The sequence below is a fragment of the Mercenaria mercenaria genome, chromosome 6, assembly GCF_021730395.1.
Source record: "Mercenaria mercenaria strain notata chromosome 6, MADL_Memer_1, whole genome shotgun sequence".
NCBI classification, from domain to species: domain Eukaryota; kingdom Metazoa; phylum Mollusca; class Bivalvia; order Venerida; family Veneridae; genus Mercenaria; species Mercenaria mercenaria.
The window spans coordinates 67332167-67353080 of record NC_069366.1 but is presented as its reverse complement, the minus strand read 5'-3'; the positions used below and the strand labels follow the sequence as shown (position 1 = coordinate 67353080).

At 35.6% G+C, this 20914-nt stretch overlaps 2 protein-coding genes across 5 annotated transcripts; both read left to right on the top strand.

The window, feature by feature from the left end:
* Nucleotides 1–1047: 1047 nt before the first annotated feature.
* On the top strand, nucleotides 1048–8546 carry LOC123555937 (uncharacterized). Of its 4 annotated transcripts, none has more exons than XM_053546227.1 (8): nucleotides 1048–1141; nucleotides 2758–2938; nucleotides 3331–3432; nucleotides 3922–4157; nucleotides 5343–6154; nucleotides 6851–6905; nucleotides 7204–7396; nucleotides 7762–7865. In XM_053546227.1, the coding sequence occupies exons 1-7, from the start codon at nucleotides 1063–1065 to the stop codon at nucleotides 7218–7220; spliced, it is 1482 nt and encodes a 493-aa protein (XP_053402202.1). In that variant the 5' UTR covers nucleotides 1048–1062; the 3' UTR covers nucleotides 7221–7396; nucleotides 7762–7865. The 4 variants fall into 4 exon arrangements, with proteins under 4 accessions (XP_053402202.1, XP_053402200.1, XP_053402199.1 ...); XM_053546224.1 differs by having other exon boundaries at nucleotides 1054–1535; XM_053546226.1 differs by lacking the exon at nucleotides 1048–1141 and adding an exon at nucleotides 1582–2067 and having other exon boundaries at nucleotides 7762–7866.
* Nucleotides 8501–9235, top strand: LOC128558069 (uncharacterized). The gene has a single exon (XM_053546870.1). The coding sequence runs from the start codon at nucleotides 8501–8503 to the stop codon at nucleotides 9233–9235; it is 735 nt and encodes a 244-aa protein (XP_053402845.1).
* The last annotated feature ends 11679 nt before the right edge of the window (nucleotides 9236–20914 follow it).

Sequence of the window (20914 nt, the reverse complement as noted above, 5' to 3'; positions counted from 1 at the left end):
TAATGAGTTTGCCTTTTTCACTGATTTCACTGATGAAGGCTTATTTAAAGCCGAAACATAAATCAATAAAATATAGTTCAGTATCTTCCATGTTGCTTGTGTGTCCCACTTTGTTTATTTTTATTATGATTTTAAAGTAAAACAAGATTGTTGTCTAAACTTAGTAGATGGCAAATACTCTGTCCCAAAAATAAATTTGGCATTGTATTAAAAAGTCACAAGATACATAGGTAATATTTCATTGATGGTAAATCTGTATATGCAAGAATGGTAGGCAGTTAAATATCAGTGACTTTGTATCCAAACAATAGTGCTATTTTAATGAGAAAATACTACTGACTTATCTGCATCCGGCTTTGCACCTTAATTTAATTGATCACACTATGATTTTGAGAGGACAAGTACTAACTGAAGACTGTCAGTAGTATTCAATATTGTAAGATCAAATTGTTCATTACAGCGTGAACAGTGTGAGTAAGTGCACGCGGAGTATTGAACAAGTCAAGCAGAAGTGGGTGGACCTTACAGTAAGTACCTGGTAGAATCATTAGTTTTAGAATGCATTTGAATTTTATAGTACAGAAAAACAACTTTATTTTGTGGTTTAAAGGTCACCCACCCTTCCATAGTTTTGGGGCAATGTAAAAAAAAATGAGGCAAAAGTGTGACATTGGGAATGAAAACTAAAATTAAATGTTGTCTTAAATTTCCTATTAAAAATGTTGTATACTCATTGAATTATCACAACTCATCTTAATAAATCACCATTCAACTTGGACTTTATTCATGAATAAAAAGTACTAAATTCCCGATATGCTCTTCATGGTCAGCACTGTTCACTATTCAGTCAGTATGACGTTCAGTCTTTGAAAGAGTTATTTGAAAACGTTTCAGTCGGAAATATTTTATCGTTTTTAAGGTAAGACCTGCGTAATACACTTCCGGTTCATTCGTCTTATTTCGACAAAAATCGTAACAATTCGGTGCGATCCGGACATAAACAAACCTTTTCCGTAATTCCGAACGTGGTTCCCTGCTTTCAAAATGAAAATAGAATGAGTGATGGGAACCACATGTTTACATCCGGGGCATCAAAATGGCGGCCCGAGATGCGAAAGGTCGTTTTGCTGGCCAGAAAAAGGTGAATAAGGCTATTAAGAAGCCGTTATCGGTAACTTTAGACCATGTATACTGTGGACAGAAACCGACAGTTACTCAGGAACGCCATCGTAGTGACAAACACTTAAATCTGCCGGAGAACGCAAGTCGAGATGGGTGGAGGGATAGAAGGATTATTGTCGAGTTGGGTGTGTTACTGGACAATTTAGAATATTGTGAAAAGTGTAAGCTAGGCCCTGTATCTATGAATAAATACTCTGTTGTTGGGGAGTTAAAAAAAGGTTTGTCAGGTTTCCTATATGTGAGGTGCAGCAACTTGGACTGTGAACATGTAAATCGAGTCCCGTATGGAAAGACACACAGAGTAAAAGAGAAAGGCATGCCTTGCTTTGCAGCAAATACAAAGCTTGGTGTTGGTAAGTCCACTGATATTTATTCAAAGTTTTGTGTCACTTGTTTTTGTTCACATATTGCAATCCATTGAAAGTGGTGAAGAAAATAACTAGTCCAAATAAGGGTTAAAACGTAAACACTTTAGCCATATATAGGACTGACTATCTGTCCTTTAGTCTACGTAGCCGGAACCGGCAAGCAAGCCACTGCCAATCAGAAAAATGAATGTTACATGTGAGAATATGCATTTGCGACGTCTTTCTGTGAAGGTCTGAGAAAATAACAAAAATAATCAGCGTTCCCATTCACATTAAAATTTGACCTGGTGCGAGATTGCTCGCGTATGAAATGGACCGAGTACAAATGCATATATCACTTTATTTACTGCACCGTCAACATTAAATCGCCCCTATTGGATGTACGCATGTATTGAGTGTACTGTTCAATGTGTGCGTACACTTGATGCGGGAGATTTATTGCCGACCTTTACTGCACACAGTGCACAGGCATTTATTGATAAAATCAAGAGAAGACAATGGATTTTGTTGAAAACAGGTATTCAAATTTTGTCTGAATAAGGCCAAATTTTTCCTATAACTGACAAATTTAATATTGTTTCTGACAGACTTAAAACTTGATAATAATATATATAATATGCTTAAGACTTCAACTGTCAGATGTAGAATTTTGGACAGACGTATTTTCGGATAAGGCCTTGTTTCCATACATCTAACCTCCAGGTTTAATTATTTACCCCATAAATTTGTAACCAGGGTGTAGATTTTACCCTTACTTAATTTTTTAAAAATGAGTGGGAACACTGAATAATAAAGGATGTTTGAATAATAAATATGAGCCGTGCCATGAGAAAACCAACATATGTGGGTTTGCAACCAGCATGGATCCAGACCAGCCTGCGCATCCATGCTGGTCGCTAATGGTTTCTGTAATAACAATAGTCTTTGAAAGTGGCCAGCATGGATTCTGACCAGACTGCGCAGATGCGCCGGCCTTTTCTGGATCCATGCTGGTCGCAAACCCACTATGTTGGTTTTCTCATGGCACGGCTCAATTATAAAAATCTATTAAGTCCAGGGTTCGATTGATGTATGGTTAAATGCATTCTGACCACTGTACAGTGTTATTGTGTATGTTTGCTGGCTTTACAAGTTTCAGTTGTTATTCAAAAGATAAAATACAAATGTTCGACAGAAAGGTAATTTTAATTATTCTGGTTTTGTTTAGCCATGATAGATAGCATTGGTGGTTCCGGGAAGGTTAACAACATGCTCTCCACTCTAAACATAGCCCCGATTAATAAGAGGAATCTGCAAGATATGGAACGACGTGCAGGAAGATTTGTAGAGTCTGTTGCCCAACAATCTATTGACACAGCAGCCCAAGAAACCTTTCAGAAAGAAATGAGGTAACATAATTAAATATATATATGTGTTCTATAGTTAATTAATGTAAATAAAGGTATATACATGTAGTAATTTTATCTCCAGTCCCATAAGTGAGTAATAAAGGAGGTGTACTGCAATTATCCTGTCCATTGGCCAGGGAATTTCTTGAACATCCTCTGGAAAAAGGATCCTATACTTTCAGTTTCAGATTGCTAAACATGACTTGAAGTTGTACCTTGCACTTTCTTTATAACTGTATGAAAATACATATGTATTAAAAATTGATAGTCAACACAAACCAATCAGACATTGTATAAATATATAGATACATACACACATTATTCTGTTTTCATTTGGGACATGTATAAATATGTATATGTTTGTTCATAGTAAAATACATTGATTATTTCAGTGAAATTTCCCAAGAGGAGTCCAAAGTTGCTGCAGCCAGCATGGAGTGTTTAATAGAAGATCTGGGTATTGCAGCATTACCAGATACATCACCAGCAACTAAGTAAATTTAATGTAATTTATTTCAACAGTGAATGAAAAGTTATGTTTAAATGAACATATAGAATTACAATTTTGCATCATAGAGTTTGCACGTTAAATATGTATGTTAATAAAGTAATATGAGCCGTGCTATGAGAAAACCAACATAATGGGTTTGCGACCAGCATGCATCCGTGCAGTCTGGTCAGGATCCATGCTGTTCGCTTTCAAAGACTATTGTTATTAGAGAAACCATTAGCGAACAGCAAGGATCCTGACCAGACTGCACGAATGCGCAGGCTGGTCTAGATCCATGCTGGTCGCAAACCCACTATGTTGATTTTCTCATGGCACAGCTCATATTTGGAACTGGCAGTATACAGACATATCAATATTGCAAATGTGACCATCTGTACCTTTTAATTCCTACAGATTTTTGTACATAATTTCTATCATTTTTTCAGTAACAGTTTACTGTTATGAAACACCACAAACTTTGAATCACTTGCAGGTCCATCTTACAAAGCTCATTAGTAACAGCAAGTATGCCAAGTAATGTGACAGATAGTGCTGACACCCCATCTCCCTTACCACGTAGACACAGAGGAAAGTGTAGACCGTTTGGCCATGGTAGGAGTACGACCATCCGAAAAAATCTTCTGTCCAAGTACAAGGCCAAGAGTCGATATGGTATGTCTTGCTCTGCTGATACTGCTTGGCAGAAACGTGGATTTGACAGTCTAACGTGTAAGCTTTTTTTCCCTTTTGTGTTCACATTTTTCATTGGATCTTTATGAAAGTTGGTCCGAATATTCATATTGATGATACCTTGGTCACATTGGAAACTGGATCATGTGGGGTCAAATCTAGGTCAGTAGGTCTAAAAATAGAAAAACCTTGTGACCTCTCTATAAGCCATACTTTTCAATAGATCTTAATGAAAAATGGTCAGAATGTTCACCTTGACGATATCTGGGTCAAGTTTGAACTGGTTCCATGGTGTCAAAAAACTAGGTCATTAGCTCAAATAACAGAATAACTTTGTAACCTCAGTATAGACCATGTTTGTCAATGGATCTTCATGAAAATTGGTCGGAATGTTTCAGCGGAAGGGAGTAAAGGTTTATCCATTGTTGATCTGTCTGCCTGTCCGTCCGGGCACAAAAATTGTTCCTGCGATAACATGAAAAGTATACAGATTATTTTCACCCGTCAAAGATCATGTGAGTGTTACTAAAAATAGAAAAATAAAGAACTGCTTACATCTTCATTAGGACAAGATGTTTTTAGCTCACCTGTCACATAGTGACAAGGTGAGCTTTTGTGATCACCCTTCGTCCGTCGTGTGTGCGTCCGTCCGTCCGTCAACAATTTCTTGTCTGCACGATAGTGGTTTCATTTATGATTTTATTTTAACCAAACTTGCACACAACTTGTATCACCATAAGATCTCGGTTGCTTTCTTGAACTTGCCACATCCCCTTATGGGTTCCAGAGTTATGGCCCCTGAAAGGGCCAAAATTAGCTATTTTGAACTTGTCTGCACAACAGCAGCTTCATTTATGATTTGATTTTTACCAAACTTGCCCACAACTTGTATCACCATAAGATCTTGGTTATTTTGTTAAATTGGTCAGATTCCATCATGGGTTCCAGAGTTATGGCCCCTGAAAGGGCCAAAATTAGCTATTTTGACCTTGTCTGCACAATAGCAGCTTCATTTATGATTTGATTTTAACCAAACTTGCACACACCTTGCATCATCACAAGATCTTTGTTCCTTTCTTGAACTGGCCAGATTCCATCATGGGCTTCAGAGTTATAGCCCCTTAAATGTCCAAAATTGGCTATTTTGACTTTTGCAGCCATATATATTCATTTTTCAGTAATAAAGGGTAACTTTCAGTTATAGTCAAGTTATATCTATTTCAGCTCATACATTCTTTATGAGTTCTTCAAAGATGGGGAAGAAGATTGTAAAGAGCGTCATCAGCCACCGGCAGTGCTCAACCTGCAACTGGTGGAGACGTCACCGACCTGGCCAGCCACTACGGCAACATCGCTGTGTACGGAACCACTCCGGTAGTGCCCGTTCTATGGAGAGTGAAAGTGGAGAGAAAGCTATACTTGATCTAGCTAAAGCAGGCACCCCGGTGGAAATCCTTGAAGGTGATGGTGACAACACTTTATTGGCCAGACTGAAAAGCAAGCATGGAATTAGTCTGAAAAAGAAATATGACAAAAACCATGTGATCAAAAACTTAGGCAAAAGCTTGTATGGTTTACAAAATGAGAAGGGAATCAAAATAAGCAAGATATCAATAAGTCATATCCAAAAGTGTGTCTCATATGCCCTTTCAAAGAATAGCGGGGACTTACATGGATTACAAGAGAATCTGAGAGCAATTATTCCTCATAACTTCGGTGATCATCAGTTATGTCAGCCAAGGTTTTGTGGTTATCTAAGGAATAAAGATGTAACCTATGTTCACCGTTCACTACCCTACAAATCTAGTTTGACTGGTGAGACATTGAGAAAACGGCTAGAGGACATTATGACACCTTTCATTGCCAAAGCGAGCCAGCTCATTGAATTGGGATCCAGTCAGCAGTGTGAGCACGCCAACCGTGAGGTATCGCTCAAAGCTCCAAAGAACATCTACTATGGCGGGACTGAGGCTTTAGACTTTAGAGTACAGGCCACAGCAGCTTTTATCAATGAAGGCAGGAACTATATAGTAGAGGTAACACAGTTGTAAAATTGTTCTAATGTTGTTTACAAGTTCTTTTCTGGGAAGGGGTCTTGTTTTACAATGGTGGAAAAAGTCACTAGGTTGGCAAATGTTTTAATCATGTAATTTTCAGTAGTGATCTTTTTAGCCCACCTTACATGAGATGGCTTGTCTGTGATTCGTCTGTCATTCCATCTGTTTGTTAACTTTTTATGCATCTCCTCTGAAACTGTTGGATGGAATTCAATGAAACTTGGCCGCAATGATCACCCTGTGACCTAGTTGGTCCTAAGTGAGAATTAGGTCAAAGGTCAAGGTCACAATAACCTTCAACTTAAATTCTTATCAAATTTTGTTACCACATCTCTGAATATACAAGGTGGATTTCAATGAAACCTGGCCACAATGATCCCAAAGTAGCCTAGTTGGTCATAAGTGAGCATGAGTCACATTCCTACTATATTTATTCTATGAATGCCAACCTAGAAATTTATTGGAACAAAAGACAAGTTACTGTTTCAATTTATGAAGTATATTTTGAAAATGTATACATAATTTCTGATGGGACTGTCTTACAGCTGATAAGTGTTCCAATCATTGAATTTGAACTTGTTTGTTTGTATTTGTTTGTTGCCTTTTAAATGTTGTGCAGTCTGTCGATGTTTACCCGTTTTATAGTTACAGTTCAGATGTTCTTTTGATTTTCAGTTACTACGTTTTGCAGTTGATAGTTACATTGTTTGGTTGTCTTCTACAGTTACAAGTAAGTGTACAATCTCAGGTCTTTATAATGTTGTAAATTCACCAATTGTATGATCTGTACAATAATTACACCATCAACTAGTAATTTAGATTAATTGTAATGATTTTTATAAGTTCTTTGAAAGCAAGTTTTCTGTATAGTTAATAATATACATTTCTGCCATTATCTGATAGTGGTAATAATAAATCTATTCCTTGTTTCAAACTATTGTACAGAAGAGCAACTTTTGTAATTGATGTAACTGTAGGCTTTTTAAAAATATGTCTTTAAATAACTACTTTTTTCATCATTATAAAAGGTAAACAAAAGTGCTGATTTGTCCCCTGGACACCACACACAAGAGTATGCAAAGCAGTGTGCCAGCAAACGCAAAAAAAGTCAAGAAACGTTCTGTAAGCCTTCTGCAAAAGGAAGACGTTTATTCCTGAAGAAAGAGCGTGCTGTCAACCAGTCGGCTACAGAGTCACTGGAAGGCATGACATATCAGTCAGGTAAGTTTCTTCACTTACAGTTGGCCTGTTTTGTTTGTATCTGTATTGTACCTACATGTATATGATGCTTTCATTCAAACATACATGTAAACTTTTAAATCTTGAACCTCAGTGTAATGTTTGCAACAGTTTTATTCAAATTGGCTCATAGTTTTTGCTCTGTCTGTTATTTACAAAGTGATGACCTTGTTATGTTATAACTAAAAAAATCTTTTGGTCTAAGAATTTATCAGACTTTTATCATGTGTATCAGGCAGTACTGGGCACCCATGCTGTGTAATTGACATACATGTATATACCTCAACCTCACTTTATATATATAAATTGTATGACTTGTTAACTTTCACCAATTTATATTTCTACAGAAGTTGGCCATGAAGATTGTACTGACATAGACAGAATCCTGATCCTATACCGCGTGGAGTATTCAAGCCAGTCTGTTCAAGTGGCGAACCATCGTACATCACTGTGGACCTTGAAACTACAGACCTTAGTTAGTATTGTTATCTTTTCCCTTTGTAAATACAGTTGTCTACCTTTATAAACACAGACAAAGAAACAACTCAAGAGTTACGATTTTGCATTGTTTGCCTATTCTATGCTTTGTGGCAATGGCTGTTTCTAATCGAATGATCTTTTTATGGGAGAGGATTTGTTCATGCATTGCTTCGACCAAAGGTTTTTTATGTCGCCTGCTATGGAGTAGCTGCGTCATATATTAGGATCACTTCTCCGTCGTCTTTCTGTCTGGCCGTCACCTTTTCTTGTCTGGTGCAGAGCTCGAAAACTTTGAAAGATACAAACTTACTACTTCACACAATGATAGAACTCATTGAGGGGGTGTGCAGTGTCAAAGAACCATAACTCTACCTGTCCTAGTTTTTGAATTATCTCCCTTTGTCTGAATGTTCCCGGCAGGCGACACCTGTGATCACTGATCGCTCTTGTGTTTATTTACACTTGTTACTATTTTATTTATTTCACTTCTCATTTGCTGCTATTTTTTCAGTTCGAGGAGAGGTGTATCCTCATATAACACAGATAGCCGCCAAACATGTGAGCACAGAGAAGAGCTTCAGTTGCTATGTGTTACCCAAACTACCGATGAGTGCCTCTGCCGAACAAGTGACTAAAATTGTTGTGACAAATAGTAGTGATATGTTTGTAAATGGTGTTCCTGTTGAAACTAAAACTATTGAATCAGCACTCAGAGAATTGTTTAGCTGGCTGAAACAGTTCAGAAACGTGTTTCTAATTGCACATAATGGAAAACGTTTTGACTTTCCTATCATTATCAACGCCTGCTTAGCTACTGGAATGTTTAGTGAACTTTGTGCATGTGTAATAGGATTGGTAGACACTCTTCCAGTATTTAAATCCGTATGTCCTAAAAGGGAGTCTTACAAACAGGAGGATCTGGCCCGTACATTGCTTTCCAAAGTGTATAACGCTCATAACGCTCTTGATGATGTCAAGTGTTTGTCAGAGCTGGTCAGTTACGCTGTGAAACATGATGAAAAGTGTGTAGTAGTGAAGAGTTTTCCTCCTAGAGATGTCAAACACAGCATGGAATCCAACATAGAGAAAAAGAAAAACATGCCATCTCTTTCTGTTCTGGTAGCAAATGGTGTCATGAAGTCGTCCACTGCCGACAATGTGGCTAGCTCGGGGTTAAATTTCAAACATTTACATACAATCTTTCTACGTAAGGGAGAAGATGGACTGTACAATGTATTTACTATGAGAAACAGTGAAGGGTTGCCAAGAGTGACAAATTCTAAGAGGGTTTTGGAGGCTGTAATTCCAAAATTAGTGTCGTATTTTGAAGGCAAAAATTAGGTTTGTTCGTCAATTCAAGGTCAAACATGTACTATGTCTTGATTAATTTTATAAATAATTTGACACTAGTTCAAGTTATTTATCTTTCAAAGAAGTATTGAATCTTTCAGAAGAGTACTGTATTTATGAATAATGTATGGCAAGCAAACTAGATACTTATTTTTGTGAAAATAATCGTGAAAGACATTTCGAGCATTTTTTTCATGAAAAAAATTGTTATCGTAATTTTAGGGGATACCTTTTTGCTTGGACTTATTTAAAAAAAATAGATGGTAAAAGTTTTTGATTTTCATACATCTTATTGCCTACACTTTGAGGAAAATTTTAATACCAAATTACATTATTACATACCTTTGAATGTATAAATTTTGAACTTTGAAACAAATAGTTGAAAAAAATTTCATCCCACAAGTCGTCAGTTTTAGCCCATATCGCTATATATTTTTGCTTATATTTTATGAAAGCCTTGTTTACTATACATGGATTGTTGTTTTTTGGTACAATATATATATAGAGGAATAGAATACCTGTTAGAAAGAGTGTTTTTTTTCTTTTTGATGAAAAAAAATATTATAATGCAAAACATGTCTCTTGGTTCTGTTGGCGTCAAATGGCCTAAAAGGGGTAGTATCAAAAAACACCTGTAACTATTAAATGACGCGGTAAAATCTTTTAATATTTCACATTTAGATGTACAATATGATACAGAATAACAATACAGTTTGCAATTTTAGGTTCTTGATATTGCCCATTACACAGGTCTTACCTTAAAGCAGATAGGAATATATAAAAAAAATCTAACATTTCATATTTTTATTTACATCTTGCAATATTATTATGTTTGCAACTGATATTTTAACACACACGTATATACATTTTTAGCTCACCAGAGCCAAAGGCTCAGGGTGAGCTATTCTGATCACTCACCGTCCGGCGTCCGTAAACTTTTACTTTAAACGAAATCTCCTCGTAAACCGCTCGGCCAATTTCATCCAACTTCACAGGAATGTTTCTTGGGTGAAGCTCTACAAAATCTTTTCAAAGAATTGAATTCCATGCAGAACTCTGGCTGCCATGGCAACCAAAAGGAAAAACTTTAAATCTTCTTCTCAAAAACCAGAAGCCCTAGAGCTTAGATATTTGGTGTGAAGCATTGCCTAGTGGACCTCTACCAAATTTGTTCAAATCATGACCCCGGGGTTAAAATTGACCCCACCCCAGGGGTCACTTGATTTACATAGGAAGATCTTAAAAAATCTTCTTCTCAAAAACCGGAAGCCCTAGAGCTAAGATATTTGACATGTAGCATTGCCTAGTGGACCTCTACTAAAGTTATTCAAATCATGACCCCCGGGGTTAAAATTGACCCCGCCCCAGGGGTCACTTGATTTTACATAGATTTCTATAGGAAAATCTTCAAATTGTTTTAAAAAATAAAACAGAAGGCCTAGGGCTTAGATATTTGACATGTAGCATTGCCTAGTGGACCTCTACAAAACTTGTTCAAATCATGACCCACGGGGTCAAAATTGACCCCGCCCCATGGGGTCACTTGATTTTACATAGATTTCTATAGGAAAATCTTCAAATTGTTTTAAAAAATAAACCAGAAGGCCTAGAGCTTAGATATTTCACGTGTAGCATTGCCTAGTGGACCTCTACAAAATTTATTCAAATCATGACCCCCGGGGTCAAAATTGACCCTGCCCCAGGGGACACTTGATTTTACATAGGAAAATCTTCAATTTTTTTCTTAAAATAAACCAGAAGGCCTAGATCCTAGATATTTGACATGTAGCATTGCCTAGTAGACTTCTACAAAATTTGTTCAAATCATGACCCCAGGGATCAAATTGACCCCGCCCCATGGGGTTACTTGATTGTACATAGAAAAATCTTCAAAATTTTCTTTAAAAAAGCCCCAGAAGTCCTAGAGCTTAGATATTTGACAAGTAGCATTGTGGACCTCTACAAAATTTGTTCAAATCATGACCCCCGGGGTCACTGGATTTTACATAGGAAAATCTTCAAAAATTTTCTAAAAATAAACCAGAAGGCCTAGATTTTAGATATTTGACATGTAGCATTGCCTAGTAGACTTCTACAAAATTTGTTCAAATCTTGACCCCGCCCCATGGGGTTACTTGATTGTACATAGAAAAATATTCAAAATTTTCTAAAAATAAACCAGAAGGCCTAGACCTTAGATATTTGACATGTAGCATTGCCTAGTGGACCTCTACAAAATTTGTTCAAATCTTGACCACCCCCCCCCCCCAGGGTCAAATTGACCCAGCCCCAGGGGTTACCTGATTGTACATAGGGAAACATTCATAAATTTTCTAAAAATAAACCAGAAGGCCTAGATGATATTTCACGTGTAACATTGCCTAGTGGACCTCTACAAAATGTGTGCAAATCATGACCCCCGGGGTAAAATTGGTCCCGCCCCAGGGGTTACTTGACTGTACATGGGAAAATCTTCCAAAACATTTCTAAAAATCATCAGTTTGACATTTGAAACGTGTAGCTCATATAACTCAAGTGAGCGATCCAGGGTCATCATGACCCTCTTGTCACATAACTGATTTGCTTTACATTTTCACATGGGTGTTTTTAGATATGTTTTACATTATTCATAGTGTTCTTTACATTTTTATATGGATGTTTTTAGGTATGCTTTACATTTTTTACATCAATGTTTATCATTTACAGTTGGCGTTTGCAATATGACTTCTTCTCGGCGATATATGACCATTTTGTGTCGATTCGCCGTAAAACCCAACTCACTCACTCACTCACATCTTTCATTAAAACCCTTCCGAACTATTAATGTAAAGATGGATCAGTCCATTTTAGAAATTCAACAAGGGAAGGGCTAAAATTTAATGCATTAGTAGAATTACATGATCAAAAGTGAAAAAATTACTTTTTTAAATTAATAAGTTGCAAGAATGTGGGAAAAACACATTCATGTAATTATATATTAAAGGTATAAATATTTCTGTCGCAAACAAAGAAGAGAATTTTACATATGCAGGAGGTTAGGAAGACTGGGGTGGCCCAGCCCCTGTTCTTGACCCGGAGACTTGGGGAAAGTCAGGTACAAACATTACAAAGTTATGTTGAATATAATAAAATTCTAATTGGAAATTAATGTATTTGTTTTATTAGTGAAATTATTACATTTATCATTTACACAGTTTCATTTTGTAGTATATGTGTATGTTATAAATAGATATATATTTACTAACTGATTTTTTCTCTATAAAGGTTCTGAAGTCAATACCCTTGTGTAGTGTCGAAAGTATAAAGAACGGGGCGGACACTTTTCTAGGTAAAATTTTTTATTGATTATTATACCTCATTTGCATGTTTCTCTATACAATATATTCTATACCACAAGGACATTATTTTCAACTATCACAAGGAAATATTGCCCTGGCTCCAACCTAGCTCCACCTCTGCATTGAATTAGACTGTCAATCTTGAGATGAGTTCAATGCTTATTAAAATGAGAGTGTACACTTTGTCTGAAAATGCTTTGATTGCCTCTGAATTTAACAATTTTGGAAATATCTTAAGACTTCCAGTTTGTTCGGTATAATTTAATAAATATTACATTCCAGAAGTGTGACAGTGCATATTGTCAACCTTCAGAAAATACTATTGAACCTCGGCTGACAGCACTTCCTCACATTGACAAAATACATTGTTACACAATATCCTTTGAATACATGTACTTGGCATTTTGGTCTGTCTGTGTCTGTATGTCTTGCTCCATTTTGTCTGTCACAAAACTTTAACATTGCCATAGATCAATTATTCATTTCTTGATGGATCCCTTTGAAACTCATTCACATTACTCCTTGTAACAAATCCTTAACATTAATTTATATAAATGTGTGACTTTGACCTTTAACTTGACCTTATGCAGGGTCAAACAATTATAGACATTATTTTTTTCATTTCTTCACCATATTCACACATACCATTCATTACATTGATGTATAAACATATGACCATCACTCTCATTGTGATTTATTTCAATGTCAAGGGGCCAAACACATCTTGTTTTATTTGTGGCAAGTCTTAGACTACAGGAATACTTTTTATACATGTTGAGAAATTTGACCTATAGCGAAAATTAAAAAAAAAGTTAAAAAGGGCAGTAACTCTGTAAAAACAAGTAACAGGACTATCATCCTCTTGTCTGCACAAGAAGGTCATCAGTATAATAAAGAAAACCAATTAAGAAAGGAGGAGTTGAGCACACAAGATTGTTCATACAGACAGCCTGATGGACAGGCATTCTGATTCCTGCTTGTGGCAGTAAAACAGTCTTACCGAAAACGTGACTTTAATAGACCAAACGATTTCTCAATGACTATTCTGCCTCTATTATGATATTTATTGAATTCAACCTCCTGTGGTGTACTTGGATTAAGCTTTGGTGTCAGCAGGTACTTCCTAAAAGGGTACCCACTGTCACCAAGCAGCATGCAAATATCATTCAGTTCAAGATAATTATGCAAGGTAAAAGATTTTCTATTACATTTTCAATTTCTTTAAAATATTTAGTCTGGTGAAAGAAAAGTGGTATCACTGTGCATAAGCACAAAGAAAATGAAACAAGCTGTTTGCAAAAGAGGTATACCCCTTTAAGTCCAGAACAATCTGTATAAACACAAAAACAAGGAAATGATATCTCTGAACATAGATATATTTTAAGTGCGACAAAACATGAGCAATGATAGAAGCTTTACTTTGTTATACTTAATATTAAATTGAAACATTTCTAAGTTTTAAGTCAATACCTCTTACATATATTGTGAAATTTGACCTTAAGCCATAACTTTAAATCGAAACAAGAGCTGCCCCGAGACAAGGCACTCAACTTTTTTTCAATACTGGAAGGTAATTGAAGCTATCCATAAGAAAATTCTATGTGTAATTAGATTATTGCATCCAGAATTATGTGCCTTGACATACAGATGTTGTGCCATTAAATATGTATGCCAAGTTACAGTTGAATATCTTTGATAGTACTGAAATGAATGACATTAACAGAGATATTTGACTTTATCAAAAACTTTACCAATGGTGACACCGATAAAAAGGGCAATATCTCCACCAAAAGCATTGCTAGAGTTACTTCCTTTTGTTTATAGACTGGGGTCATCACCATAAATAAGTATTTTGAGTTTCAACGTAATATCTTTGATACTTATTGGGTAATTTTATTTAAACAAAACATCTAAGTTCAAACAATGGCAGATAACTCTGGTAATACAAATCATAGGGTTGTTGTAACGAATTACCCTTTACATACTGAATCAGTATTCCAAATTTCAAATAGCTACCTTTGATAGTTTTTATGAAATGGACTGAAAAAAAAATTAACCGAAAAACTTTACCTTAAAACTTAACTTACACAGATGCCGACAACAAAGTGATGACAATGCCTTGACCTTTTCATCAAAAAATTGGTCAAAGGTTCCCTGATAGCCACTTGGAAGAACTTTTCCAAATGCAATAACAATAATAAAAATGAAAATTTTGAAAAACAAGGGCTGTAACTCTGAAGTGCCTGGGGCGATTTGGCTAGTTATTGAACTGAACGTGGCAGAGATATTATGAACACAAATACACAAATATTCTTATCAAGTTTGGTGAAGATCAAATGAAACAGTTGGATTTAGAGGGCGGAAAAGGCTAAAATGTCTAATTTTCAATAAACTCTGAAGAGCCTTGGGCAATTTGACTGGTTATTGAAACTGACCGGGGTATCATGCCCACAAACATGTTTATAAAGTTTGGTGAAGATCAATTAAAACTGTTGAACTTAAAGAGCAGAGAAGAATGTGGTCTACAGAAGGACGTCCGACAGACTGACATTTGCAAACTAATATGCTGAATTCGTTGTAAGAATCTGTAGCTAATATATGTGGTACGTACATGATCATATTGATAATACAAATATATAAACTTTTGTATTTTTTAATTGTTAAAACAACTGTTAAAAAGTACCTTCAAAACACAGCAGTTAAAAATTGCTGCGTCATGCTGGGACCCTGGCCACATGGCAATAACATCTGTAAATCTACAAAGATGGACAAAATTCATCTTTTAAGTAAAATATTACAACTTAAGGACTGTATACAACAAGAGGCCATATATTGCTTGCCTGAATTTTAACAAGTAAACTAAGTGAAATGATAGCCTATTTATACTTGAATGGCTATATTTCCTCATTTTTTTTTTGATCTTTTGTACCACGTTTCACTGATAACTTCTCATCATCTTTTGACATACAGTTCCCGGACGCAGAAAAATCACTGGAATTTTAATAAACCAAGGGAAATAAATATGGTGTTCCTAAGCCAATCCTGCTAAAACTTGCAGGGCTACATTGCGTTATCTAAATATACATTTCATCTAAGTTTCATTTAAACAAGAGGCCATGAGGTGATAGAAATTTCATGTATATCACCACACTATGGTACTGAAATTCCATCCACCTATTCAGAACAGTGCTTCACCCTAGTTGGGCTTATGTTTTACTTCCCTTTACAAGAAAGATGTTAGGCTCCGTTCACATGACAAAGATTACAATTATGTACTTTTCAAAAAGTTATACCTTGCATCTGTATCACATACGTTTTGAACATTTAGGGCATGGTAGTTTTTTCGACAAACATATGTTGCCTCATCTTCTGTGGGTGCTTGAATCGTTATCAACGTACCATCTACTGCTATAAAAATATGGGAAATTATTACACAACACATTGTAATGAAATGTGAACATACATGAAAAAGAACTGCATACATGTAAATTTGCAATAGGACTCATTTATATTCTCCTTGTTTGTAAGAAAACAAGAGTAGTAAACACACATTTCAATGATTCTATTCATGAATGTACCCTTAACATGTTTCATGACTTTTTTTGGATAAACATTGTGACATTTTTTTGTCTGTTTCACTTCCATTTAATCTGATGACTTAGTTTTAAATTTGAATTGACCACAATTTAAAACAAGACATAGTAATCATCAACTCTAAAAATCCAGGCTGATTGGATGCAAAATGTATAAATCACATTAGTTCACCATTACGTATTTGACTGATACAATGAGGCTGCTAATACATAAATTGTAATTTTAGGGATATTTCATAATATATACACCTATGATGTTGGGTAGAATTTCCTTTTTATTTCATTCAACTCAGTTCTGTCTGTTGGAAACCTGAAAAAAACACTATATTCTTCTGTATTTAATTTAATCATCAGGAATAAAAATAAATGTACCGGTTTATACAAAATTTGACATAATGTGTAAAAAAACAAGAAAAATATCAAACAGGGAGTGCCACGCACCAAAAACGTAGCCTCCTCAAATTGAAACCCCCAGCACGCAGACGCGTGCACCACACACACATACACACCCAAAGCCAACACATAAGGACAAAACGAACAACACACACGCACACAAAGCCAACACATAAGACGAAACGAACAAACAAAGGAACACAGTGGGGCACCGCCTTGGAACGGTCAGTGGCAAAAACACCACTGGGGAGCTTAAACCGGTTTATGGTGCACCTAACCTCACTCTTACCCCCACCATGTTCCAAAGACATGGGACAGTGTAAATAAAAGTAAACCCCTCCAGGTGAATCTCTTACACACGTAATGGAAACAAAAAGGCATGACATGTAAAACACAAAAATGCTCGTGTATAAATATATTAAAAACAAACCTTAAGAACCAAAAACGTATGTACTCAATTCTTTTTCAAAAGACAGAGCAACAAGAGAAACACCCTTAAGGGCCCGACGAAACAGGCCAGAAGACAAATATCAAAACAGTTCAGTCCTGGTAGGATTTAAAAACTGCTTATCATAGAGTCCTCCCCCTCTTCCGTCAGACACAATCAAAGAGGGAAGCGTAGTGTCAAACTGTAAACGGGTTGAACACTAAACATGCGGTATGTCTCAAAACAGTTGGGTCGTAGCCTCTTTTAATAAAACGTTTTATAACTTTACCAAATACATTTGGAAAATTACCATGACCCAAGATCTTACAAAGTCCGTAAACCACATCCCCATAAAAACGGGTTTAGAAATACCTTCTCGCAGAAGTGTCTTTAAATTACTATTGAATTTTAAAACTAAATCAGAATTACGATAGTAAAATTTAGCAAAATATTTACGCAATTTGTAATAACGGTAGCCTTGCTGAAGAAGTTTACCAGTAATTATATTACGTTCATTGAAATGCTTGACATGACTACACGCTCTGGCAAACCGAATTAATTGAGAAATATATACTCCGTAAGAAGTAGCCTGAGGTACATCCCCATCCAAATGGGGAAAATTTACAATACTAAAGTTAAAATCATCCCTCTTGTCATAAATTTTGGTATGTATAATATTGTCATAAATAGAGAGATGTAAATCTAAAAACGAAGCATCAGTATCCGAATTGTTAGTTTTAATTAACTGAAGCTCCCTAGGATAAATAGTGCCCACCAATTGACCAAAAAACGGATTATCCATATTAAGAATATCACCCAGATAGCGTGATGTATTATTAAATGCAGTTATAATATCTGCCTGCGTATCTGGAGAAAGGCTCAACATAAAGTCTCTTTCATAACAATATAAAAACAAATCTGCAACAAGGGGTGCACAATTTGTTCCCATGGGAATACCAACAACTTGTCTAAAAGCTGCATTCCCAAACCTGATGTAAATGTTGTTCAATAAAAAGGAAAGGGCTTTACAAACTTCGTCACAGGTCCACATTGTATAATGTTTAATAATATTGTTAGTAAAAAAAGCTTTATCAAAATTGCAAGCAATAAATGTAGCATTCTCTCTGGCAAAAGTCTTTTGAATTAGGGCAGTTAATTTGTCATTTATTAAGTTATGTGGTAAAGTGGTATACAAAGTAGAAAAATCGTATGTACTGACTGTAGATACCTTGTAATTATTAATTTTCAATTAATCCAGGATTTCACCAGAATTTTTAATCGACCGAAATAAGTGTTTACCAGAGTTCTCGTATACTTTATCGCAGTATCTTTCCACGTGGGCTTTCACAGCAGTTAGACATGATGTTTATAGTTTTGAAATATTTGTAGTTGTACAAGAGCTTGAATTAGCGATGAAGCGAGCTTTATATGGCTGTTTATGCAATTTAGGAATCCAATACATGGTCGGTAGTTTAATTTGGTGATCGTCTATACGAACTTTTAAATTAGAAACTTCAGTGATGTGATCAGTAATCAACTTATTTTCAACAGAAGGACTCAATGTATAAGTGTTAGTGCTATTTAGTTCGTTTTGTAAAACATTAATATAATGTAGGCGTCAAATGATGATAATAATGTTGGCCGCCTTGTCTGCTGGAACTAAGACATACTTAGAATGAAATTCTTGGATTTCCTTTTTCAAATGTCTTAAAGTAAACATGGGTTTTGGTGGAAGTAGGCGTTCATTAGTTTGATAAAATTTTATTCGAGAATCAATAATGTTAAAAATATTTCGTTTCCAAGACGTTAATGCATTGGGATCGGCGTTATCACGACGACACCATTTAACACAGGTTTCGATGGATTCTGCAATCTGACCACGACAAGCATTAAAATCAATAGTTGAAGAAATTCTATATTTAGGTCCTTTAAAGAATAAAGTACGAATACGCTTGTCCTTAACAATATCAAAATTACCAGTGATGACGTGACCTGCATCTGAATAGCAAAATTTTGGGTTTTTACATTCGCAGTAAGAAGAAGTATTTGTTTGAACATCTAAGTCGGAAACAATTTTATTGTAATTGAAAATAACATTTCTTACAGCTGTTTTATATTTATAACAGATAATAGGAACTTCGGAGTTTCTGAAATATTTAGGTACAGAATCAATGACACGTTTATCACGAAATATACTAGGTACATCGATGAAGTCAATACCTTTGTTCATGAAATAAATTTTAAGAAAATGTCTCTCATGGTCAGATTGGGTGTCAATATGTGGACGGAGAACATGTTGTGTGTAACTTTGAATAAGATATGATACAGTGTAAAACGGATCTGTTTGAATAACATACTGGTCCGCTTCTTCGTCTAGCTTTTTAAGAGACTGTACAGATAAAGATGTAAGACGAGAAAGCATTGAATGTCTACCAGAGTTTGAAAGAATTAAATCGAGGTTTGCAACAGATATATTGACTTTAGTTTTGCGTTTAACGCTACCATTTCGTCTAATTCCATGAGACCTGGATTTACGTTTCCTAATATTTAAAATAGAAAAGATATCGATATCAGGGTTTTTAGAGATATTACCTTCCTGATAAATATTATCATTTAAGCCCAACGGAAACGGTGACTGTAAATTTTTAATCCATTTGAATTCTGCTACATGCCTGGCTTTAATTTTAAAACTAGATGTGGAATTAGTATCATATACGATTTGCTCTACTGGTTGCATTGTTACCTGATCAAATGTATGGCCAAATTTACGAAAGTGTTGGTATAAAAATGTAGTAACCTTGTTCCGACTATGTATTTTGTATGAATGTTCACGGAAACGAATTTTTAAAGAACGTCCTGTTTGGCCAACATATTGAATACCACAATGGGTGCGTTTCAAGTCAGTACATATATCATGTGGGACGTATTTCAATCAACGTCAGAATTAAGTACCACATTAAAAGTTCTGCCGTTAACGTTTGAGGTAATTGTAGACCTGTGCGATAAATGATTGCAACAACCGCACCTCTTAGAATTGCATTTGTTAATAGAACGGTACTCTCTACATCTCTGTGGAAAATTTGTATGTTTACTTTTATATTTCTTCAGTATAGTAGAAGTTGATAGACAAATACGTAGATTATTACGAAAAACAGCTGGAGAATTTAAACTAGTACGTGGAATATAAACTGATTGAACAGAATGTAGCTTAAGTGGAGAAAGGCTAATCGATGGTGTATGTCTTAAAAAAGTACTGTTATCTTTAGGCAGATGAACAGAAGATGTAGAATGTAACCGAAGAGGTGAAAGAATTAATTTCGGTATTCTATTATATATACTCATGAAATGTTATAATTGTAATACCATTCTGTGAAAAGTGGCGTTCGGGTAGATCAGTCATCAGTTTCAATTCGTTAAGTGAAAATGTTAAGCGCTAGTAAAAAAGCGCTGGAGGTCCCAGAACACAAGAGGACGGGATAACTAGCATGGACCGGAATGTCAGTGAACACAGAACCTTCAACGCGGTATAAGATACTTCTCATCTTGACAGAGGCCGAGAGCATTAAAAAGGTGATAATGATAAGTGTTTATGAAGTACATCTGAGATAACGATAAGTAACTCGTAAACGACTTTTAAAAAAAAATAGTATGTAAATTACCAAGGACGTACATATCTTCAAATAACTGCATTAATATGTGGATCACCTTTTTAGCTCACCTGAACCGAATGTTCAGGGTGAGCTATTAGTATAGGTGGATGGTATGGCGTCCGTTATCCACATTTTCACTTCAACATCTTCAACTGCTAGTCAGAATTACACCAAACATGGTTAGTAGCATCCTAGCATGGCCCTCTATCAAGTTTGTTCAAGTGATTAACCTTGACCCTTTTTAGGGGCCGCTAGAGCTAAAAATAGAA